Here is a 20,043-nt window from a genome sequence, read left to right on the forward strand (position 1 = left end):
GTAAATGCAGTGATGGTCACCAGCAGCCTACGTGGAAATAACTTTGTGATCTAAGGCACTGAATAAACTGTTTTTATTTGTAATTTTGTTGTTTGTGTGTTTTGTGTGCTCATCAGTTTCTGAAGATTCTTAGTTACTTTCTGACCTAGTTTATAGCATTGTTCTGCACAGATTGAATATCCAGTCACTTACAAATAAGTTCATCAAACCCTGGCATTATGATTTGTAACCATAATCTGTGCTTAAGTTGAAGTGCTAGTTGATTTTTGGTTTATTAAATCATAGTTACACAAACCTTGGATTGGCATGATATACAAATACAGTCAGAATATTATTTCTAAGTTATAAACTTGATTATGCTAATAAATTATGACAATGACAGAGATGAATTGTTTGTCGTGAAACAAGAAAACGATCTTTGATTGCTTTGATTTCCCCCCACCAAGAATTGGGATTTTTTCCAAAGATTCTTTTTTCTACTTTATGAGTGCACATTATCTGTATTTAAGCTTTAACTTCATTATTTGTGTTCTAGTAAGCAATCTGGTTTTACTATTTTTTGCCATCCAAGATGTCTTCAGCAATTTTTTCTAGCACAATTCAAAATCAATGGATCACTTTTTATTATCGTCACTGACCAGCATTAAAAACAATAATAATAGTAAAAAATAAAAACACAAGACAAAAAAATATATTGCAATTTGTGCTGGATTAACAGTGGGCGGTTAAAATTTGCCTAATTTTACATAGAGCATAACAGAATTTGGGCATATTCAGAGAAATTACTTCATACTGATCTGATACTAATAGTTGCACATAAAAAAGATTGATATTTCCCAGATATTTTATTAGGTAAGGTGTTACAAATTGAGCCTGTGAGTCTTTATAGAACAGAGGTGTCAAACTGCCAGCCCGCAGATGGGGTGCATCATGCAGAAGCTGTGCCCATCCCATTGCTGGCAATGGCAAAACTCTCCCGATACGTTGTGCGATGTCACGTGACATTGCGAGTTTAACATGTCTGTTATAGAAGATGCAATATAGGAGGACATGAGCTATAGTTTCAATGTCCAGAGGGGCCAATCTTAGCTCATATGGTATTTTTTTGTATCCACCCATCAAAACTGCTGTGGGAAGTGTGCTGTATGCTAAAATTGCTGTAGTTTGGATTTTGGGGACTGTTATTTGATATAAATATGTCACTGCTTTAAAAAAGGAGCTGGCTGAAATAAATATTTTTGGGAAAAGCAGCCCTATTATGCTGGATTTCCAGATCTTTAATGTGTTGTTGTACTAAGGAGGAGGGGTTGAACTAGAAGACCTCTAGGGTCCCTTCAATTCTGTTATTATGTTAATTTAGTTTTCAAAGAAATTTTTAGAGCTTAATTATGAAGTCGTATTAGTTTAAGAAAGAACCTATCCATCTCCATTTGGTTTAATTAATTAAACTAATTAAAATACATATGCCATTTTTAATTGATTAAAACATATTTAAGCTATTTTAATGTAGAAAATCATTTACTATGCGAAATGCAAGTAGAACACAAGTATCATTTTTTCTTTTCTCCTTCCCAATAAAAATAAAGATTTCAATCAAAAATAGACAAAATATGTTTTTTAATAATGTAATGTTAATCTGTATCTTAAAGTAGTAGTAGAGCCTTTTAATGTTATAAAATAATCTATTGGAAACAATACTTCAATAGATTTAGAAACATTTTCAACGAGAATAATAAACTTGATCACTTTTATATAATTTTGAAATCTGCATTTTATTTTTGAAAGGGTCAGTCTCATTTTGACTATACATTTTTATTGGATCACTGTTAGCACTTTATTCCAGCAACTGTAGAAAATTCTGATTTTTTGCTGGTTCGTGAGAACAAATTCTGGCAATGTTCCAGCTTTGTATTTCATATGCTGCTTATGCACCCAAAGTTGGAGCCTTGCCAAAACTCCTTTAAGTCTTAGGTTAGATAGACAAGCTATCGGGGGATGCAGGAACTAATTTTGGTAGTAATTCAAAAGTGAGTGTGAAAGCCACGAGGCTTGCACAGGCAGACTCTTGTTAGAACTTTCCAGCTGTTGTCCTGTCCAGGCGGAATAAGAACAAGTTCTGACTGTTACAATGGTTCAAATAATTCCACAACTGTTATGGCTCAAATAATTATCCCCAAATACTATTTTAGTTGCTCTTTTAAGGATATTTTTGGTATTACTCTTTTCCAAGAAACTAGGGGTGGTTTCAAAGGAAGAAGGATCACTCAGATGCTGCTGGCTTCCCCCCAAAACTGAATGGTTTCACAGCTAACTAAGGGCCTTATTAAATGCTCAAAGTAAAATGCAGCAGGAAACAAACAAACAAACTGGGATTGACGCCAACCAGGGTTTCTGTGACAACAGTAAACACTACCAGGTTTCTTCTTAACATATCTGCCTGATTATTGAGACTGCATGTTGCTAAATAGCTGAAGTAAATTAGATCTGGCAATAAAAGTGTGGGCAATCACTAGAAAGAGATACAGAAGCCTGATATCTTGCTACTATTTAGTGATTTTTATATGGATTTTTCTTTCCTTCGTTCAGCCTAGTGTTTGTGAGTTAGTGTCTAGTATGTATGTGTAGTGTATATACATAGAAAACAGAACAAACCAGTTTAGTTGATCAAATAAATAGGTGAACAGTCAGCAAAAACTTATTTGCACTAAGTAGACTCATTTCATCTATTATTTGAGTGCTAAATCAAGGAAACCAATCACTCAGAGTAAATTTACACCACTGGGCTATCATAGGAAGTACCTTCCCTCTTCTAATTTATTGCAGCAGGTGTTCCTGTTTGGGGCAAGCATTTTCAGTTCTGTTGCCAAACATATTTGCTGCCTGGATCATGTGGAAATTTTGTTTTCTTCACATCCCCCTATAACTTCAGACACAAAAGGCAATGAGAAATAGCCAGAAGGGCCTTGACGTTTTTATGGAATCTTTTTTGGTGATTCCAAGTTCATAGCACACAACATCTGATGAACCTTGTGAATTTGGGCTAATAGACATTCTGGACAATGTAGAAAGTAGAGAATGGTCCATGAGATGTCTGAAGGCAGAGCTGAAGCTATGTAAGACTTTGCTTCAAGCTTTGAGTCATGATTTACAGTTTGAAAACCCCCAGATTAGATATATTTTTCTTTTGGCACTTTCAACTATCCAGCCCTGAGAAAGTACTGGATTAAAATATCTTGAAGAGCTCTTATATGGTTATATAAATTATGAAAAACAAAGCAAAAGGAAAAATCGAGGCTAAAGGATTTATGGTGTTCATATATGAACTAAATTAATCTCAAAGCCATCTCTTTTTGGGTCTTTGTAAGGAGAACAATAGGTACAGCTGGAGTGCTGTAACTATTAGGCCTCTGCAAAAAGTATAGAGTGGGATTTGCTCCTAGAAAATTTAGCACATCAAGGCTCTCAGTATTTTCTAGACAGATTTTAATTCACCAGCTATTCCAGTGGAAGTGACTCATGGCAGGCACACAGTGGTTTAAATGGCTGTTTTGATAGCTACTTCTGAATATGTAAACTTCATGGCACCTGTTGTAATGTAACCAGTCTTTGGAGTGAACACAGTTACACTGAACTGCAAAGTTAAATGTAAAAGATTATTTGCATAGTAGCATGTTCATTATGTCACCAGGATTTAACCTTAAATATATGCTGTATTTCAGTTTAGGTACGTGTATTTTATCATAGTATGAATCAAAGTACAATATATGTTTATTCAAAAGTAAGCCTGACATGAGCACCGAACATATTCTCTTGTAAATGCCTCAGGATTACAACTTTGATCTTTATTTTGTTAGGCAAAGCTGCATTGGATCTGAACTGGTAGATTGGCTTTTGAAATGCTGCACTTTCATTAGGAGCAGATCTACAGCAGCTGGTGTCTGGCAGCTACTACTAAATATGGGAATTGTGTTTACAGGTCAGTAGCAAGTCCAACCTCTTGTGTAAAACATTCAATTTCTCTTGTTTTCATCTTTATTGGCGCATTAGATTTAGAATATATAGAAAGAAATTAGAAAAAAAGAGTATTATTTTGAAAATAATCTCCCTTTATCATGCATTTGTATCTTTCATATTCTGAATACTTACAATGATATATTTGCTAGATATTTATGCCCATGAAAGTACGTATCAGTTTTCATAATATATATCACTTGGTTATTTCTATCATTTTTTTCTGGACATTATTTCCATTAAATTTCTAAAATCTAGATAGCAGATTCACTGTATGCTTATGGTATTTGAAAATAATTTTTTGACTGAATATGCATTCCTTTTTCTATTTATTTCTTCTTCCTCTTCAGTCATTTTTTTAATGATATTTTTTGATAGTACAAAAAGGCTATCTTCTTGTATTAAAAGGTGGCATGCATGTCCACATATACATTAATAAATATATTGCTTTGATATATATCTGTGTTCACCTTTTTTCATGTTTTACCACATTTATCATAGACCCATCCACATATACGTCATTGATATGTCTGGCCTCTCCATCCACCTTCTTTATTTATGACTGAACCTTTTCTTCATCTCTCTGCTAGATCTTTTTACATTGATTCTTGCTATGATGTTTACCTTTTCTTCAGATAGCTCAGTATGACTTGCTTAATGTAATGTTTCATTGTTTTTTATGGAATACTGTGCTTACTGTACTCTGTAAGGCTTTGAATCTTTACTGAATGACTCTTGAAAAACACTTAAGATATCTTAAGTGATAAATTTTTTGAAACGTAGGGCTTGAATAGAAGTATAATTAATGCAAATTCATCTATCAGCATATTTATTGTATGAGTTTCTTATTTCATTCAAACCATGCTAAAGTAGAGCCACTTTTCAGTAATAGCTTGTTACAACCATATTTTTTCCAGTTGTGTGCTCATAATATGCATGTCTACATATGCATGCAGTTTATTTTTTCCTCTCAGTGAAGAAGTTCTGGAACCATTTCATTTCAGTGTGCGCTGTGAGAATAGTTTGTGTAGTTAGCATGGCTTTGTTTGCTGAACAGGGTGCTTTTTAATAACGTTATTCCTAACTAGCATCTCGTAATGAACAGAACCAGCCTTTATAGGTAGTTTATCATTAGACCAACATGCACTCATGAAAGAGTTTTTCAGAAAATGAAATGTTTTGTTAAGGAAGCATAACTCATTGATTCTGTGATAAGTAGTCAAATGGTTGGCTGAGATTGATGAGTTATGACACCTGGTAGAAGAATGGTTTATGGTGGTTTGATTAGAGAGAATTATTACTGATCTATAACATTCTGTCCTAAAACTTAGAGAATAGAGATGGAAAGCTACTGATGAAGAAATAGAAATTCTACTGTCCACAGATTGTAGACTTTAATCATGTGCTGTTAGTGCAGTAACTTTTTTCTATCCTGTTTCTTCCCTATGGATCAGTTCTCATAATGCTGACTGAGAATTATGGGGGTTGTAATCTAATATATCTAGATGCTATTTGGGGAAAACTGATCTTCTACCTGCACAAGGACTTGTGAAGAAATAATTGGTTGCCATATATGTATTGGTCTTTGACATCTTCTTCAAATTGACCAGTGTTTCTGAACCTTAGCCATTTTAAAATCTGTGAACTTCAACAGCCAGAATTCTATAGCCAGCATGCTGGAGGTTGTTGAGGTTGAGAAACATGATGTAAACATACTCATGTTATTTGTCTTGCAGTAGCATGGAAGTAGTGTTTCCCTTTGTTCTATGCCATTTTCAGAATCTTTGTTTTCTAACCTTCTCTCTAGTCTATAGCACTGGAATTCTTGGGGGAGGGGGAGGGTTGGCCATAGAAATATTCCCCTAACTCTGTTTTTCATGTTTATACACAGATTGCCAGATGTTTTTACTTGATGAATTATAGACTAAAGTTGCATATATGTATTTGGCTTGTGACAATTAGGTAAGAACCATTTCTTTTAAAAATATATAATATATATATATTTCTTTTCTTTAAACAGTGGGTAAGCAGATATATTTTCTAGATAGGTATGTTTTCTACCAGTTCTCATCTGATGAATGCACATACCTATTCTGTGAATATGAAGGAGAAAAAAGATGGAAAAATGGTGTGAAATTTCTATTGAAGATGGTGCCTGTTACTTCTCCAAGAATTAATATGTGTAACCTGTAAGTATATTTCTGTTAGTTACTGACTGACTTGCTTCACATATACATTTAAAATGCTTTAGTTTTACAGCATGTTATGAGTCTGTTTATTATGATTTATCTTACTTTTCAAACATTTTAATAAAATTTCAAAATATTGCAATTAATTTTTTTAAAAAACCTAAATCAGTGTAAGATATTACATATAAGTACCAACATAATTACCATTGTAAAAATGATTATATAAAAATAAACCTAAATCATTATATTAAAAGAGTATTTTTTCTTATGATTTAGCATTATATAGGAATCAAAGTATTAAAACACTTAACATTATATATGAACATGATACTGCTTTTGAATAGAAATAAACCTATTGTTTTACTTGCTACATTTTATAAAGCCCGCTGCTACTTATGTGTCTTTTTAATCAAGTATATCACAGTATCTAAAAAGCATGCATGTTGTATTTTCCCTCATTTTTAAACAATTTTAGTTAAACTAAAAGGTTATTATCTCTGTCTCAATTAGGAGTTAGTTTTGCATTAAGTCAGACATGTCAAACTCATGACATCATGTGATATCGTGCAACGTAATGAGCGGTTTTGCTATTGCAGGTAATGGGGTGGGTGCGGCTTCAGTATGATGAAACCGGCCCGTGGGCTGGCAGTTTGACACCCCTGCATTAAGTGATAGGCAAAAGACATCAAACCCAAGATGACATCAGGTATACAGATAGCACTAATGTCATAATCAAGGCTACTTAGTTTTGGCTTAATTTGATTTGTGACCTCAACTATTATCACCATAATATAAATCTGTATAATTGTGGTTATTTAATCATTTTGATTGAAGAATCTATGAATTAGGACAATATGTGAGCTTTATCACATTATTCAGCTTTGAAATAGTGACAAATTAAAAAGCAGGACCATTAAAATAATCAGTGGATAATGGCAAAAGAGAGAGGACAGGAGAACATGAGATTGGAAAAAATCATTTAAAAAACTTACTGATAGGAGAAACTGAAATTAAAACATCAGATTCAGTGATCTGCTGGGTTTCTTGTACTTTATATCATGTACCCACTGGAGGCAAAGTCAGTGGCTTTCTTGATTCCATCTGTTGGTCACAAGAACCTAATAATTGAGGTTCATAACTGTAATTCACTGAAGAGTTTATTTCTTTGGGGTGCCTTCTTAAAGTTGCTGTTTAGTTATGCCATTCCAGGAAACTTAATAACAAATCTAGAATATTATATTTTCTTAATATAAGCACATTTGATAAAAAAAATAAAGGCATTTGGTTGTAGTAATGTTAGGAACATTTTAATCACTTATATTATTTAGTTAAAATATTTATATAGCCATCTATCTTATAACAAACTCTGGGCAGTTCCCAATCAGCAGTTAAACACCAATAACAAAATAATATAATATATAAATATATTAAAACCATAAACATTAAAAAACTAAAGATACTAAAATTAACTTTCAACATACAGTTCCTCATAAATCATCTCATCAACCATATCTTATACCAGCACTTATGGGAAAAGCCAGGTCTTTAAAGCTTTCTGGAAGGCTAGGAGGGTAAAGGCTTGTCAAACTTCAAAAGAAAGTGTATTACATAGGGCAGAGGCTGCTGTGAAAAAGGCACACTTCCTAGAGTCCATAACATGTTAATGTTTAAGGAAAGAGATTAGGAATGTGCCAACATATCTGATCTGGTAGAATGGATGTCCTTAGGAAGAAGCGTTATTGCAGATAACCTGATCCTGTGTGGGATTTTAAAGATGATAACTATGACCTTGAATTGTACCTGAAAGAAAAGTGAGAGCCAGTGCAGTTTGCACAGCAGAAATATTACATCAGCAAACCTAGGCATTATGTCTTAGTCATAATAGTCTAATTCCCTGTTTCCCTATGCATTCAGATCAGTCTTATACCTTAGATATACCATTAGCTTTTATTTGCTTTTTGTTTCAATAGGGATAACAGAAGAATAGAAGAAACAGCTGAAACCAATGCAGAAATTCTTGTTCGTCTTACAGCAGCAGTAAGCCTTTCTTAAATATTAATTTGTGGGATGATTTTAATTAATTACATAAACATTATGTTTCTTGTGTTTGTATTTGGATTGTAAATTCTCCACTACTGATTAGCAGTGGAAAATACAAGAGCAATAGTAATTAATATTACTTGTAGAACAGAGCTAGTTATTAAAATAAAGAAACTCAAAATTAAGGTAAGTGTAGCTAATATGCAAAGCAAGAGTGCTGTATTAAAAAGCATGGAGTATTTTGATTTTGATCTATTTCTAATAAAGTTATCAGTAGCAAGCTATTAATGGGAGAAGTTTTGAAACGTTTTCAGAGACATGTCTTTGAACAGTAAGAGATATTACTGAAGTTGGGAAATATTTTTAAATAATAGAATGTGAAATACATGTAGCTTCTTTAAAGTATTTAAGGCATTGATGAGAAATATTTTTCTCAGAGATCCCACTGAATTCAAGCCAGTTAAAGAGGAACTGGGCACATGCAACTTGTTGTCTGGACTGGTCTGCATTAACCTATTACAACTGGAATATCTTTGCCAATTCTGACTTTAAGATCCTAAATTCATAAAATATCTTCATTTGAGAACACTTTGTTCAGCTTTCTCCAGAAGAGGGTACAGGAAGACCAGACATTAAACTATCAGTCTCTTTATCATCCATGGGAAAATAAACATTAATACCAAGCATTAGACCAGTGGTTCTCAACCTTTTTAATGCCGCAACCCCCAACCAGTCGTAAGTCAAGGACTACCCAACTGGTCGTAAGTCGAGGACTACCCAACTGGTGGTAAGTTGAGGACTACCCAACCATCGTAAGTTGAGGACTTTCCTTGCCCGGGAGCACCGTGCATGCGTGGTGCTGCCCCCTGCGCCAGCTGAGGCGTAGCTGGCAAGGGGCAGCAATGGCGCAGGGCGACCACCGGCTGGGCCACTAGCTGGCCCAGCCCAAGGGAGGTAAGGCACCCGCCGGACCGCACGCGCGCCAGCAACCCTCCCTGCGCCTGCCAGCCTCCCACCTCCTACCTCTGGCCCTCTTTTACTTACATTTTTAGTAGTTGCTCAGCAGGGAAGGGTGGAAACTTCCAGACAGCTCGCCTTCACTGCAGACAACTTATAGCACCGTTTGCAGAATGGGACTTTTGGCAGTCTCAGCAGGGCAGAGACAGCCTGGACAATTCCTATTGGCTTTTGAAAGCCAATAGAATTAGACTCTATTCAAGAGAGTCTATTCTATTGGCTTTCAAAAGCCAATAGAATAAAAGGGAGTAGCACAGCTAAGGAAAAGGGGAATAAATGGTGGACTGCGTTGTTTGGTGACCCCGTGAAATGGTCGTTCGACCCCAAATGGGGTCGCAACCCACAGGTTGAGAACTGCTGCATTATACCAAGACATCTGAAAATGACACTATGGGCCAGGATTTCTGCTGTACTGTTTGTTTAATTCTGCTGTACTGTTTGTTTAAATCAAGGTTAATAATTCAGCACTTGTTTCATGCAATCTCCATTTAACAGTTAAGGGCATCTATAAGCAAAATCTCAACAGCAAGAACAAAGAAATATCCTGAGCTATGTGTCTTGTAAAAATGAGCCATTTAAAAAAAAATAGTTTAAAAGAGATATCATTTTTTTCTGTTCATCAATTGGCAGCATTAGAAGTCAGGTGCTTCTGCCTACCACAAGATAATGTGCTTAACTTTCATGAATAAAATTGCTTTCACCCTCATGTCTTCCTGTTCTTTTGGATTACCCTGATAGCTGATCAGTCATGCTGGTGCTGATGGAAATTGTAGTGTTTATTTTTAAACGTGCTTATAATTATTTCTTTGATTTCAGATAGCTTTGAAATACACTTTTTTTTGCTTAGCATGTAGACTGAATTGTTTATTTTTATTGTTAGATCTGCCAGTAATGCCTTGTTGATAGAACTGAAGTATTGCAGACTTTTTCCCTTAATGCATCAGATAAACACTTTATTTTGTAATTTTAATTAAAGAGATAGTCCTGCCAACTTTGCCCATTAATGCTTATCTTGCCACTCTTTTATTTTTTTAAAAAATAAAACTTCAATGCTGCCTTTGTTAAATTTATATTTTAGTCCTAATATGAAGGAAAATCTGGATATAAATATTTTAAAATAAAATTGAACCAATTGAGGATTAACTTTTCTTCATGAAAGGTAATGGCATAAACTGACATTGCATTCTAAAACTAAAGAATAAATTATTTAGTAATTATGCAGAAGAAACTACCGTATTTTCCGGCGTATAAGACGACTGGGCGTATAAGACGACCCCCAACTTTTCCAGTTAAAATATAGAGTGTGGGCTATACTCACCGTATAAGACTACCCCTCTTCCAAATAAAAATTAAAAAACATCAGATTTGATTTCAATATGGTAATTTTAATTCAAATGCTTATGACATGCAGGTACTTAGCAGAAAAACTGTCATTTATAAACATAAGGCTGTCATCAAACATATAAACATAAAACAGTGCAAGTGGATTAAACTTTTCCTAATTCACTCTAAAGCTGAAAGGAAGGATAAGACAATAAAACCATGGGAGCTGCCATGCTGTTTGTTTTCTAAGCTGTCAACCAAACTGAACTGATGATGATAGGAGCACACACACACATGCCTCCTTTCCCTCTTCCCTCCAATCCTTCCCAGCTCAGAAAGCAGCGAGGAGAAGCGTGCGTGCACACACACACACACACTCGCCTCCTTTCCCTCTTCCCTCTCCCTCCAATCCTTCCCCCCCACCCTGATTTCCAGCTCAGAAAGTGCAAAGCAGCGAGGAGAAGTGTGTGTGTGTGTGTGTGCGCGTGCACACCAGACTGCCAGAGACACTTAGGGGCAGGGAGCACAATGAGAGACAGCAAGGGAAAGAGGAACTTGCCTTACTCTGTTTCCTGGAATGCCATGGAGAGAATGGCACGTCAAGCGGAGGGGGGGGGTGACGCCTCTGCTAATTGCTTTTATTCACCACAGGCTGGATGCTGGTTTGCCGGGTGGGGGGGTGGGAACAGCAAGTGGGAGCCTATGTAAAGCACTGGGAGCAACTCACTCCCAGTGCTAACTTTGTTGCTGTATGGATTAAAGGCCATTCGCTTGTCATTCGTTCCTGTTTGTCGGCTCTTTTCTGGGCACCGAAGAGGACGCGCTGACAGATATTTCAGTAGTTGCTTGTTGTAATTTTTAACTTATTTAAACCTTGCTGATTTCTGTACAAAATGATTCACCTGCTGAAGCATGCATATCTGCATTGGCTATTCATGGCACATTAATGAAAATTAAGGAGTGAGATAAGGAAAAAGTAATTTTTGTGCAGTACTGTAAAAATGGCTATTGATTTCCAGTAAGCACACACGCACGCACGCACGCCTCCTTTCTCCCTCCAATCCTCCCTTCCCACCCCGATTTCCAACTCGGAAAATGCAAAGCGTGTGTGTGTGTGTGTGTGTGTGTGTGTGCGCGCGCGTGGGCGTGGCCTCCTTTCCCTCTTCCTCCAGTCCTTCCCAGCTCAGAAAGCAGCGAGGAGAAGCGCGCGCACACGCACACACACACACACACACACACACACACCCTCCTTTCCCTCCTCCCTCTCCCTCCAATCCTTCCCTCCCACCCTGATCTCCAGCTCAGAAAGTGCGAAGCAGCGAGGAGACAGATTGAGACCCCCAGGCATTTATCAGCCTGTGACTTCAAGTTAGCAAAAAGCAGCTGCAAACCACACGCCTGCTAGAGGTGAGCCGCGGGGACGGATTGCTGAAACAAACAGCTTAGAGTTTAATTGCTCTTCCCACTGCCACTCTACCAATCAAGGACTCTTTTTGAGTGAGGGGGGGGGAGAGAAAACTTGATGAGTAATATACCAAACCACATGTGTAAAGGAATAAAATAGAATACCCGTATTTTCCGGCGTATAAGACGACTCGGCGTATAAGACGACCCCCAACTTTTAAGAAGGTTTTTGTGTCTTAGAAAGTCGTCTTATACGCCGGAAAATACGGTATTATATTTAGAATAGATAGAAACAAAGTAGGCAATATAATGAGCACTTATCAGAGATATGGAGACATCTAGGCTCATTTTGCTATGATTGTAAAAGCAGATTTATTTATTTATTTATTTATTTATGAGACTTATATACCGCTTTAAGTGCAAGCACTCTCTAAGCGGTGTACACCAGTAAGCAATGTATATATATATTTACATTGCCTCCAACAATCTGGGTCCTCATTCTACCTACCCCGGAAGGATGGAAGGCTGAGTCAACCTTGAGCCGGTGAGATTTGAACCGCTGACCTGCTGAACACAGTCAGCTAAAGTGGCCTGCAGTACTGCACTCTAACTGCTGCGCCACCTCGGCTCTAAAGTTCAACAAAATCTGGAAGATAACAAGTGGTCCAGATATAGTTATATCTGGGTGATATTAAGATTCCCAATGTCATTTAAAACTTTGGATCTTGAATGAGAAGAGCATGGGGAGTAGGTGGAAGTGGGGTTAGTGGGCTGATTGAGGGGCTTCAAATTCTGGAAATATTTTGATTGATTTGGTCCAGGTACTAGATGGCAGATATTTTTCGGTTGTAGGGGGTGATGCAACCAAGGATGGACTTTTATGAAATGAGTGAAATGAGTTTATAGTTGACAATAAGAAGTATAATGGAACACTGGGAGCAGGCTACCCTTGGAGAAGAAGAGTTTGATAGCTTTTACTAATCCTCTCCCTCAGGTTCTTAGTCTTCTTCACAAGAACCAGGATTCTGGCCTTGTCAGCTGCAAAGGATCAGAATCATTCATTAAGTAGTGACACAGAAAATTTGTTCAAGCCTATACACAAGAAACCAGTCAAGTAAAGATCAGTGCTAAAATGGTGCTAGATAAGGGTCAACAGAATTCAGGAAGGATTGGACTTGGACTGTTATGAGAATGTAACAAATCTAAGCCGATGACATACTTAATTCTGCCCCCTAACTTGCCTGCTTTTCTTTTACCTACTGTTGCTATTGGAAAAACCCTCTCATCCACCATTTAATTGTATTTTATATTACAAAAACTTAGAGGACAGGACAGTATCTCTAGGAAGTCTGCTCCTGGGTTTTCAGGTTTAGCATAAACTGAGGTTCCCAAATACAGTAGAGGGGTAGTAATTGTGATCCGTATGACTCTGTCAAGGCTGTTCGACCTAATTGCTGAGGCGATAATCTTATTTCCCAGACTGGGGATATTGGGACACATTAACCAAGCTTCCCTGGTGGGGAGTCTGGAGTGGGCCAGACAACTAAGAGTCTGATGCCGCTTACATATGTGATGGGGCATTGAATTTGGCTCCTTATCATGGATAGTTCACACACAAATGGCTATGGAATTTAATGTACAACTTCCTCTGCTGTGAAGAAGGATCTGTTAGATCAGTCTGTCCCAGATACTTAAAGAATTACTGTTTTTTCAGAAGGTGCTTTGGGCCAGAGATTCTGATGAGCAGTTTGGAGGAGACCATACTCATTAGTTAAGGGACAACTAAGGTGCTTGACCTATTGCAGTAACTCCCTTCTCATGGGCCCATTACAACTCCTTGGTTGCTGTAACTGAGAAGCTCAGCTACTTGAAGTTGCAGAGGGTATGGCTAGCCCAGTGGTGGGATTCAAATATGTGAACAACTGGTTTTCTGTGGGGATGCCGCTTCTGGAAGTCCATTCTGGGCCTTGGCAACAAAAAATTAACTACCGGTTCTGCTGAAGTGGTGCGAACCGGCTGAATCCCACCACTGGGCTAGCCCCATACTCTTCTCCTTCCCTTCTTTTAAGGTGCTCCTCTTTCAGGGTTTAGAAAAGCAGTTAAGACATGATTATTCTATCCAAAGTACATGCTGTGTTTGAACATATAAATGGCCGGACTTGTATTTTTGTTCACTTTTCTTTTGCTATATTTTTTGGTACTGTATTTAGTTTATTTTATGGATTATTATTTGTTTTTGAGGACAGCTTTTGCTTGGTGGTATTTTTGATTGGAAGCTGCGCAGAGTCTTCAGGGAATAGGTAATATATAAATAAAGTAAAAAAAAAAATGCATTTGTTTGTTTAGAGTTCTCCTATATGGAATCAATAGACTGAGCTTACCAAAAGCACTGAGTCATTTGCATTATTATTGGTTAAACACTGTTAACCAATAATAATCTAAATGTAAAATATTAATTGTAACTGCATAAACTAAAATAAAGGTTTAATGAATAACTAATAGTGTGTGAGTGATGTGGCTCTTCAAGTTGATCTTTTCACTTCTTTCTTTTGCCATTTAAAAGTCCTTTTTTCTAAGTACTTATTTCTTGATGAGTCAGACTGAAACCTGTAAATAAAGGAAATGCATGTTCTCTCCAAACAATAGAAGGGCGAGGAACTGTTGAATGAGAACAGCTGTGTTGAATAATGCCAAGTTAGTTCAAGAGCAGGAAATAACTGCAAAGGTTGCACTTTTGGTCAAAGATAGTTTATTTCAGTTAGTTAAAATAATATGTAAACATTGTACATAAGGCAATGGACAATACTAAGAAGTCAGGAAACTGCTAAAAGGGTATATATTAAAACATTACAATCCTGTATCTTTAGTCTTTTAAATTTATTCACAAGTTGGGCCAGTTTTTGAAATTTATGTTGGAGACTCTCTTCTATTTATCCTGGCTTAATCAAGGTTGCTGATGAGATGACATTTGATGAAATGAGAAGACTTCTGGGAAGACATTTGATGAAATGTGATGAAAATTGTATATTTTCCCCATATTTTACCCTGTTTAGATTTATAGCTTGGTCACAACTTTATTGAAGTTAAAATACTTGTTTCATGAAGCTAATACTATTTAGTTAATACTATAGTTCAGCTCTATTGCATCCAATGGAGCATACATTTCAATAAATATAATTGGGCTTGAAGCTGAACTCCATTCTATTCTTAAATTCAGGATATCGGAAAGAGCAAATTCTATCTTCTACTGTTTCTTGTATAGGCAGCAGATAAACAATGTGGGAATTCTGTCGGTATTTAACCATAAAACAACATAAATGGTAAAATAAAATAAATTTATGTATTCTATCAATATATTTATAACACAGTTTTCTTGATGTGCTAGGTGCAGAGAGAACTGGCAGCTGTTCTTGCTATGAAAGCAAGAAAATCAGGTGAATATACCAAGTTTTTGACTATATACAACATTTTTGAATATAATCGTGCAAAGAAAAACAGAATTGATGGTATGAATATGACAGGAAATATTGCTGATATTTGATATCTGAAATGTATGAAATATGTCAGATACTTTTCATTTTTCATTCATCCAATTAATATTTACTTGATGTATTTGCTTGCTATATTTTAGGTAGTCCTCATCTTACAACCAAAATTAAGCCCAATATTTTATAACTTTCTTGCCAGATTCTCGTGAATCTGGCTTCTCCATTGACTTAGCCCAGGGGTAGGCAGCCTTGGCTCTTTTATGACTCGTGGACTTCAACTCCTAGAATTCCTGAGTCATAAAAGAGCCAAGGTTGCCTACCCCTGACTTAGTCAGAAAGTAACAAAAGGTGGTCATCACATGGGACACTACAACTGTCATAAATATATTGCCAACTATTGAAATTTTGATCAAGTAACCATGGGGATGCTACAATGGTCGGGATGGTGGTGGTAAAAAATGGCCATGAGTCACTTTTTTCAGTGCTGTGGTAATTTCAAATGGCCACTAGATGAATGGTTGTAAATCGAGGACAACTTGTATTATAATTTATTTTGTTTTCTTGTATTATAATTTATTCTGTTTGCTTGCATTTTTATACTTTATAAATTAGTACATTGTCTTAATTTGAAATGCATGATTCAATTTTGAAGGTGCTGTTTATTTCCATTGTTTAAGCAGCTTGTCTAGGAACCAAAGTATATTTTTCAAAATTGCCAATATTTACCTGACTTTGTAGAAGTTGCCCAAAGTAGGAAGTCTGTTGGGAGAAACCTTGTTTTTCTATGAACAGGATTTCTTTTAATCTCATGTCAAGTCATTGAAATAGACCACATTTTCAAAGGAAAAGCTGTTAAAAATTTGAAATGGATAGACAAAAGCAATGCCCATTTCACAATTAGGTGAAAGCTAAAAAGAATGAGCAGCATGAGTTATTTGTGTCAGTTACGTTTACGTTTAGAAGCAAATTTGTGTATCCCCTTGAAAGCACAAGAGAAAATGCCCTTCTAGCCCCTGTAACACAGCCTTCCCAAGGTAGTACTGTGAAATATTCTCTGATGGTAATTTCTAAAATCCCTTTCAGTTTAGCTGCCTAGTTTGAGTTATATCCCAACACATCTGGAAGATGACAGGCTAGGGCAGTGATGACGAACCTTTTAGAGACTGAGTGCCCAAACTGCAACCCAAAATCCACTTCTTTATCACTGGGTGCCAGATGGGCGTGGCTGTGGTCATGGCAGACTGAGTGGGGATGGCCAAGGTGGGCATGGTCACCTTGATGTTGCTCGTGGGGAGGGATGCCTGTGGGAGTCAGCAGGGTTGGGGGAGATCCAGGGGGTCTCTGGCAGGTGGGGCGGTGGGCAGGAGGCTCATCCTGCAGGGTGAGGCAAGGCGAGGCAGGGCGGGGGTGCCATTGTCACAGGGCAAGGTGAGGCAGGGGCCGGGGCAGCTGCTGCCTGACACCATCGGCCCCCACACATAGAGGCCAGCGAGGGCATGGGACCAACAGTGTCCATCAACAGCCACAGCCTGCTGGCCCCTCGACTGGCGCACTCTGGGGCTCCGCAGCCCGCCAGCAGTTCAGAGAAGCTGCCTCTGAGCTGGATGGCTGTCCAACAGCCGAAGTGGTGATGCAGTAGATTGTGGCTGGGAAAAGAAGAGCATGCGAGGCCAGGAGGGATGGGATGCGGGGAAAGGAAACTAGCTGTTCTGGGAGGTATCCGGCCACGTGGGACCTTGGCAAGTAAGCGGGTGGTGATTGAAGAGGGACAGTTGCCATCTCCGGGGCATGGCACGTGTGCCCACAGAGAGGGCTCTAGTGCCACCTCTGGCACACATGCCATAGGTTCGCCACCACTGGGCTAGGGAGAGCTTCAATAAGAATTTATTATGTTTTAGAGAATTTGTTAAAAAATATTAGCCAAAGAGAACAAAGAGGTTTTTCAAACCAAGCAAATTTCATTGCAATTGAAACCACAATTTATTAAAATATTTGTTTATAATATATTTATAATATATGTTCCTGATAAAAAATAAATATATCATTAAATATTTAAAAAATTAAAAAATAAATAATGCTACTCCTATGATTGTGATTTAAAAACCCCAATCTTTCAAGTCATTCAGGGTACATTTCTGAGAAAATGCATATTAAACATCATTGCAGATAAAAACAGTATTTCTTCCATGTTTAATGAATGTGATTAATTTTACTTTATCCATATCAGAATCAAAAATGGAAGTTAGTTGTCCATGTTGGTTGGAATACATTCTTTCTAAATAAGCAACGCATTATAATGTTATTCTGCAGGCATGGTTTATTTCTGGTATGGTCAAGAAAATGATCTTAATGAACATTCTTTATTATAACAGAGTATCAAACAGGCCACATCACAATTTTTTAAATTTGAATTTCAAAGTCTTTTTTGTTGGCTAGTTATTTTATTTTGGAAGTGATGAGATTTTACTAATGTCCCCAGAGTTAGCATTTATTATTATTCCTACCCATTAAGCAAGATGCCCATGTAATGAGTCCAATCTCTTACTCTTCCAGTTGTAGTTATGAAGCGGATTACAGGTTGCTTGAGTTGGAGTGGTGCTGGGAGGTCTGGCACAGGCCCACCACTGCAGTACCTTGCCACCCTATTCTGGGTTTCCCAAAATCTATCCCCACCCCTTGAGGCACCCTGTATTCCACTTCCTTCTGTGCTGGGTTCTACAGCCTTGGGCTTCCTCCCCTCAGTCACACCTTGCTGCATTATCTTTTCTTTTGGGAAAGATAACTGGCCGATCTGCCCCATAGTCTTGCTATCCAGGAGCTGCATGGTGCCATCCTATAATAATAATAATAATAATAATAATAATAATAATAATAATAATAATAATAATAATAATAATAATAATAATAATAGTAAAGTTGGAAGGGACCTTGGAGGTCATCTAGTCCAACCCCCTGCTCGGGCAGGAAACCCTACACCATTTCGGACAAATGGCTGTCCAGTCTCTTCTTAAAAACTTCCAGTGTTGGAGCATTTACTGCTTCTGGAGGCAAGGTGTTCCACTGATTAATTGTTCTAACTGTCAGGAAGTTTCTCCTTAGTTCTAGGTTGCTTCTCTCCTTGATTAGTTTCCACCCATTGCTTCTTGTCCTGCCTTCAGGTGCTTTGGAGAATAGCTTAATTCCCTCTTCTTTATGGCAGCCCCTGAGATATTGGAACACTGCTATCATGTCCCCCCTTGTCCTTCTCTTCGTTAAACTAGACATACCCAATTCTAGCAACCGTTCCTTATATGTTTTAGCCTCCAGTCCCCTAATCATCTTTGTTGCTCTTCTCTGTACTCTTTCTAGAGTCTCAACATCTTTTTTACATCGTGGTGACCAAAACTGGATGCAGTATTCCAAGTGTGGCCTTACCAAGGCATTGAAGAGTGGTATTAATACTTCACGTGATCTTGATTCTATCCCTCTGTTAATGCAGCCTAGCACTGTGTTGGCCTTTTTGGCAGCTGCAGCACACTGCTGGCTCATATTTAAGTGATTGTCTACTAGGACTCCGAGGTCCCTCTCACAGCTACTACTATTGAGCATGGTGCCACCTATGCTGTACTTGTGCATTTGGTTTTTCTTGCCTAAATGTAGAACCTTGCTTTTTTCACCATTGAATTTCATTTTGTTAGTTAGTGCCCAGTGTTCAAGTCTGTCCAGATCCTTCTGTATCTGAAGCCTGTCTTCTGGAGTGTTGGCTATTCCTGCCAGCTTGGTGTCGTCTGCAAATTTGATGAGTTCCCCATCTATCCCTTCATCCAAATCGTTGATGAAGATGTTGAAGAGTACTGGGCCCAGAACAGAGCCCTGGGGCACCCCACTACACACTTCTCTCCATATAGATGCAGTTCCATTGAGGACCACTCGCTGAGTACGGCCGGTCAGCCAGCTACGGATCCATCTGGTGGTGGTTCTGTCTACCCCACATTTTCTATCTTGTCAAGTAGTAGGTTGTGATCTACTTTATCAAATGCCTTACTGAAGTCCAAGTAAATTATGTCCACAGCATTCCTCTGATCCACTAATTTTGTCACTTGGTCAAAGAATGCAATAAGATTTGTCTGGCATGATCTATTTTTGACAAACCCATGTTGGCTTTTAGTAATGACTTTGTTTGCCTCTAGGTGTTCGTTGATTCGTTGTTTGATTATCTTTTCCAGGATCTTCCCAGGTATTGAGGTCAGGCTGATAGGTCTGTAATTCCCTGGATCCATTTTTTTTCCTTTTTTGAGGATGGGAACTACATCTGCTCTTTTCCAGTCCTCTGGTAGTTCCCCTGTGTTCCAGGATCTTTGAAAAATATAGTTCAGTGGCTCCGATATTACATCTGCCAGTTCCTTGAGAACTCTGGGGTGTAATCCATCTGGTCCTGGCGATTTGAACTCATCTAGGCTGGACAGGTGCTCCCTAACCATTTTCTTGCCTATCTTAACTTGTGTTTCTGTTTTGTTTTTTATGGCACTATTTTTGATAGGTTGGTCTGTTTTTTTCCCTTTGTGTAAAGACAGATGCAAAACACGAGTTAA

At 37.7% G+C, this 20,043-nt stretch overlaps 1 protein-coding gene across 2 annotated transcripts in view; it reads left to right on the top strand.

The window, feature by feature from the left end:
- Positions 1-20,043, top strand: part of RAPGEF5 (Rap guanine nucleotide exchange factor 5) — a 136,089-nt gene that overhangs the window by 18,961 nt on the left and 97,085 nt on the right. For both annotated transcript variants that reach the window (XR_005556506.1, XM_039342130.1), the window contains exons 4-7: positions 3,855-3,976; positions 6,032-6,200; positions 8,171-8,237; positions 15,370-15,418. Coding sequence is in view for 1 of the 2 variants with exons in the window: in XM_039342130.1 (XP_039198064.1) it covers positions 3,855-3,976; positions 6,032-6,200; positions 8,171-8,237; positions 15,370-15,418 (407 nt within the window). In the remaining variant the exon portion in view is untranslated. The remainder of the gene's footprint in view (positions 1-3,854; positions 3,977-6,031; positions 6,201-8,170; positions 8,238-15,369; positions 15,419-20,043) is intronic.

The sequence above is a fragment of the Crotalus tigris genome, unplaced genomic scaffold (assembly GCF_016545835.1).
Source record: "Crotalus tigris isolate CLP2741 ecotype Arizona unplaced genomic scaffold, ASM1654583v1 scf7180000017774.6281472, whole genome shotgun sequence".
Classification (NCBI taxonomy): domain Eukaryota; kingdom Metazoa; phylum Chordata; class Lepidosauria; order Squamata; family Viperidae; genus Crotalus; species Crotalus tigris.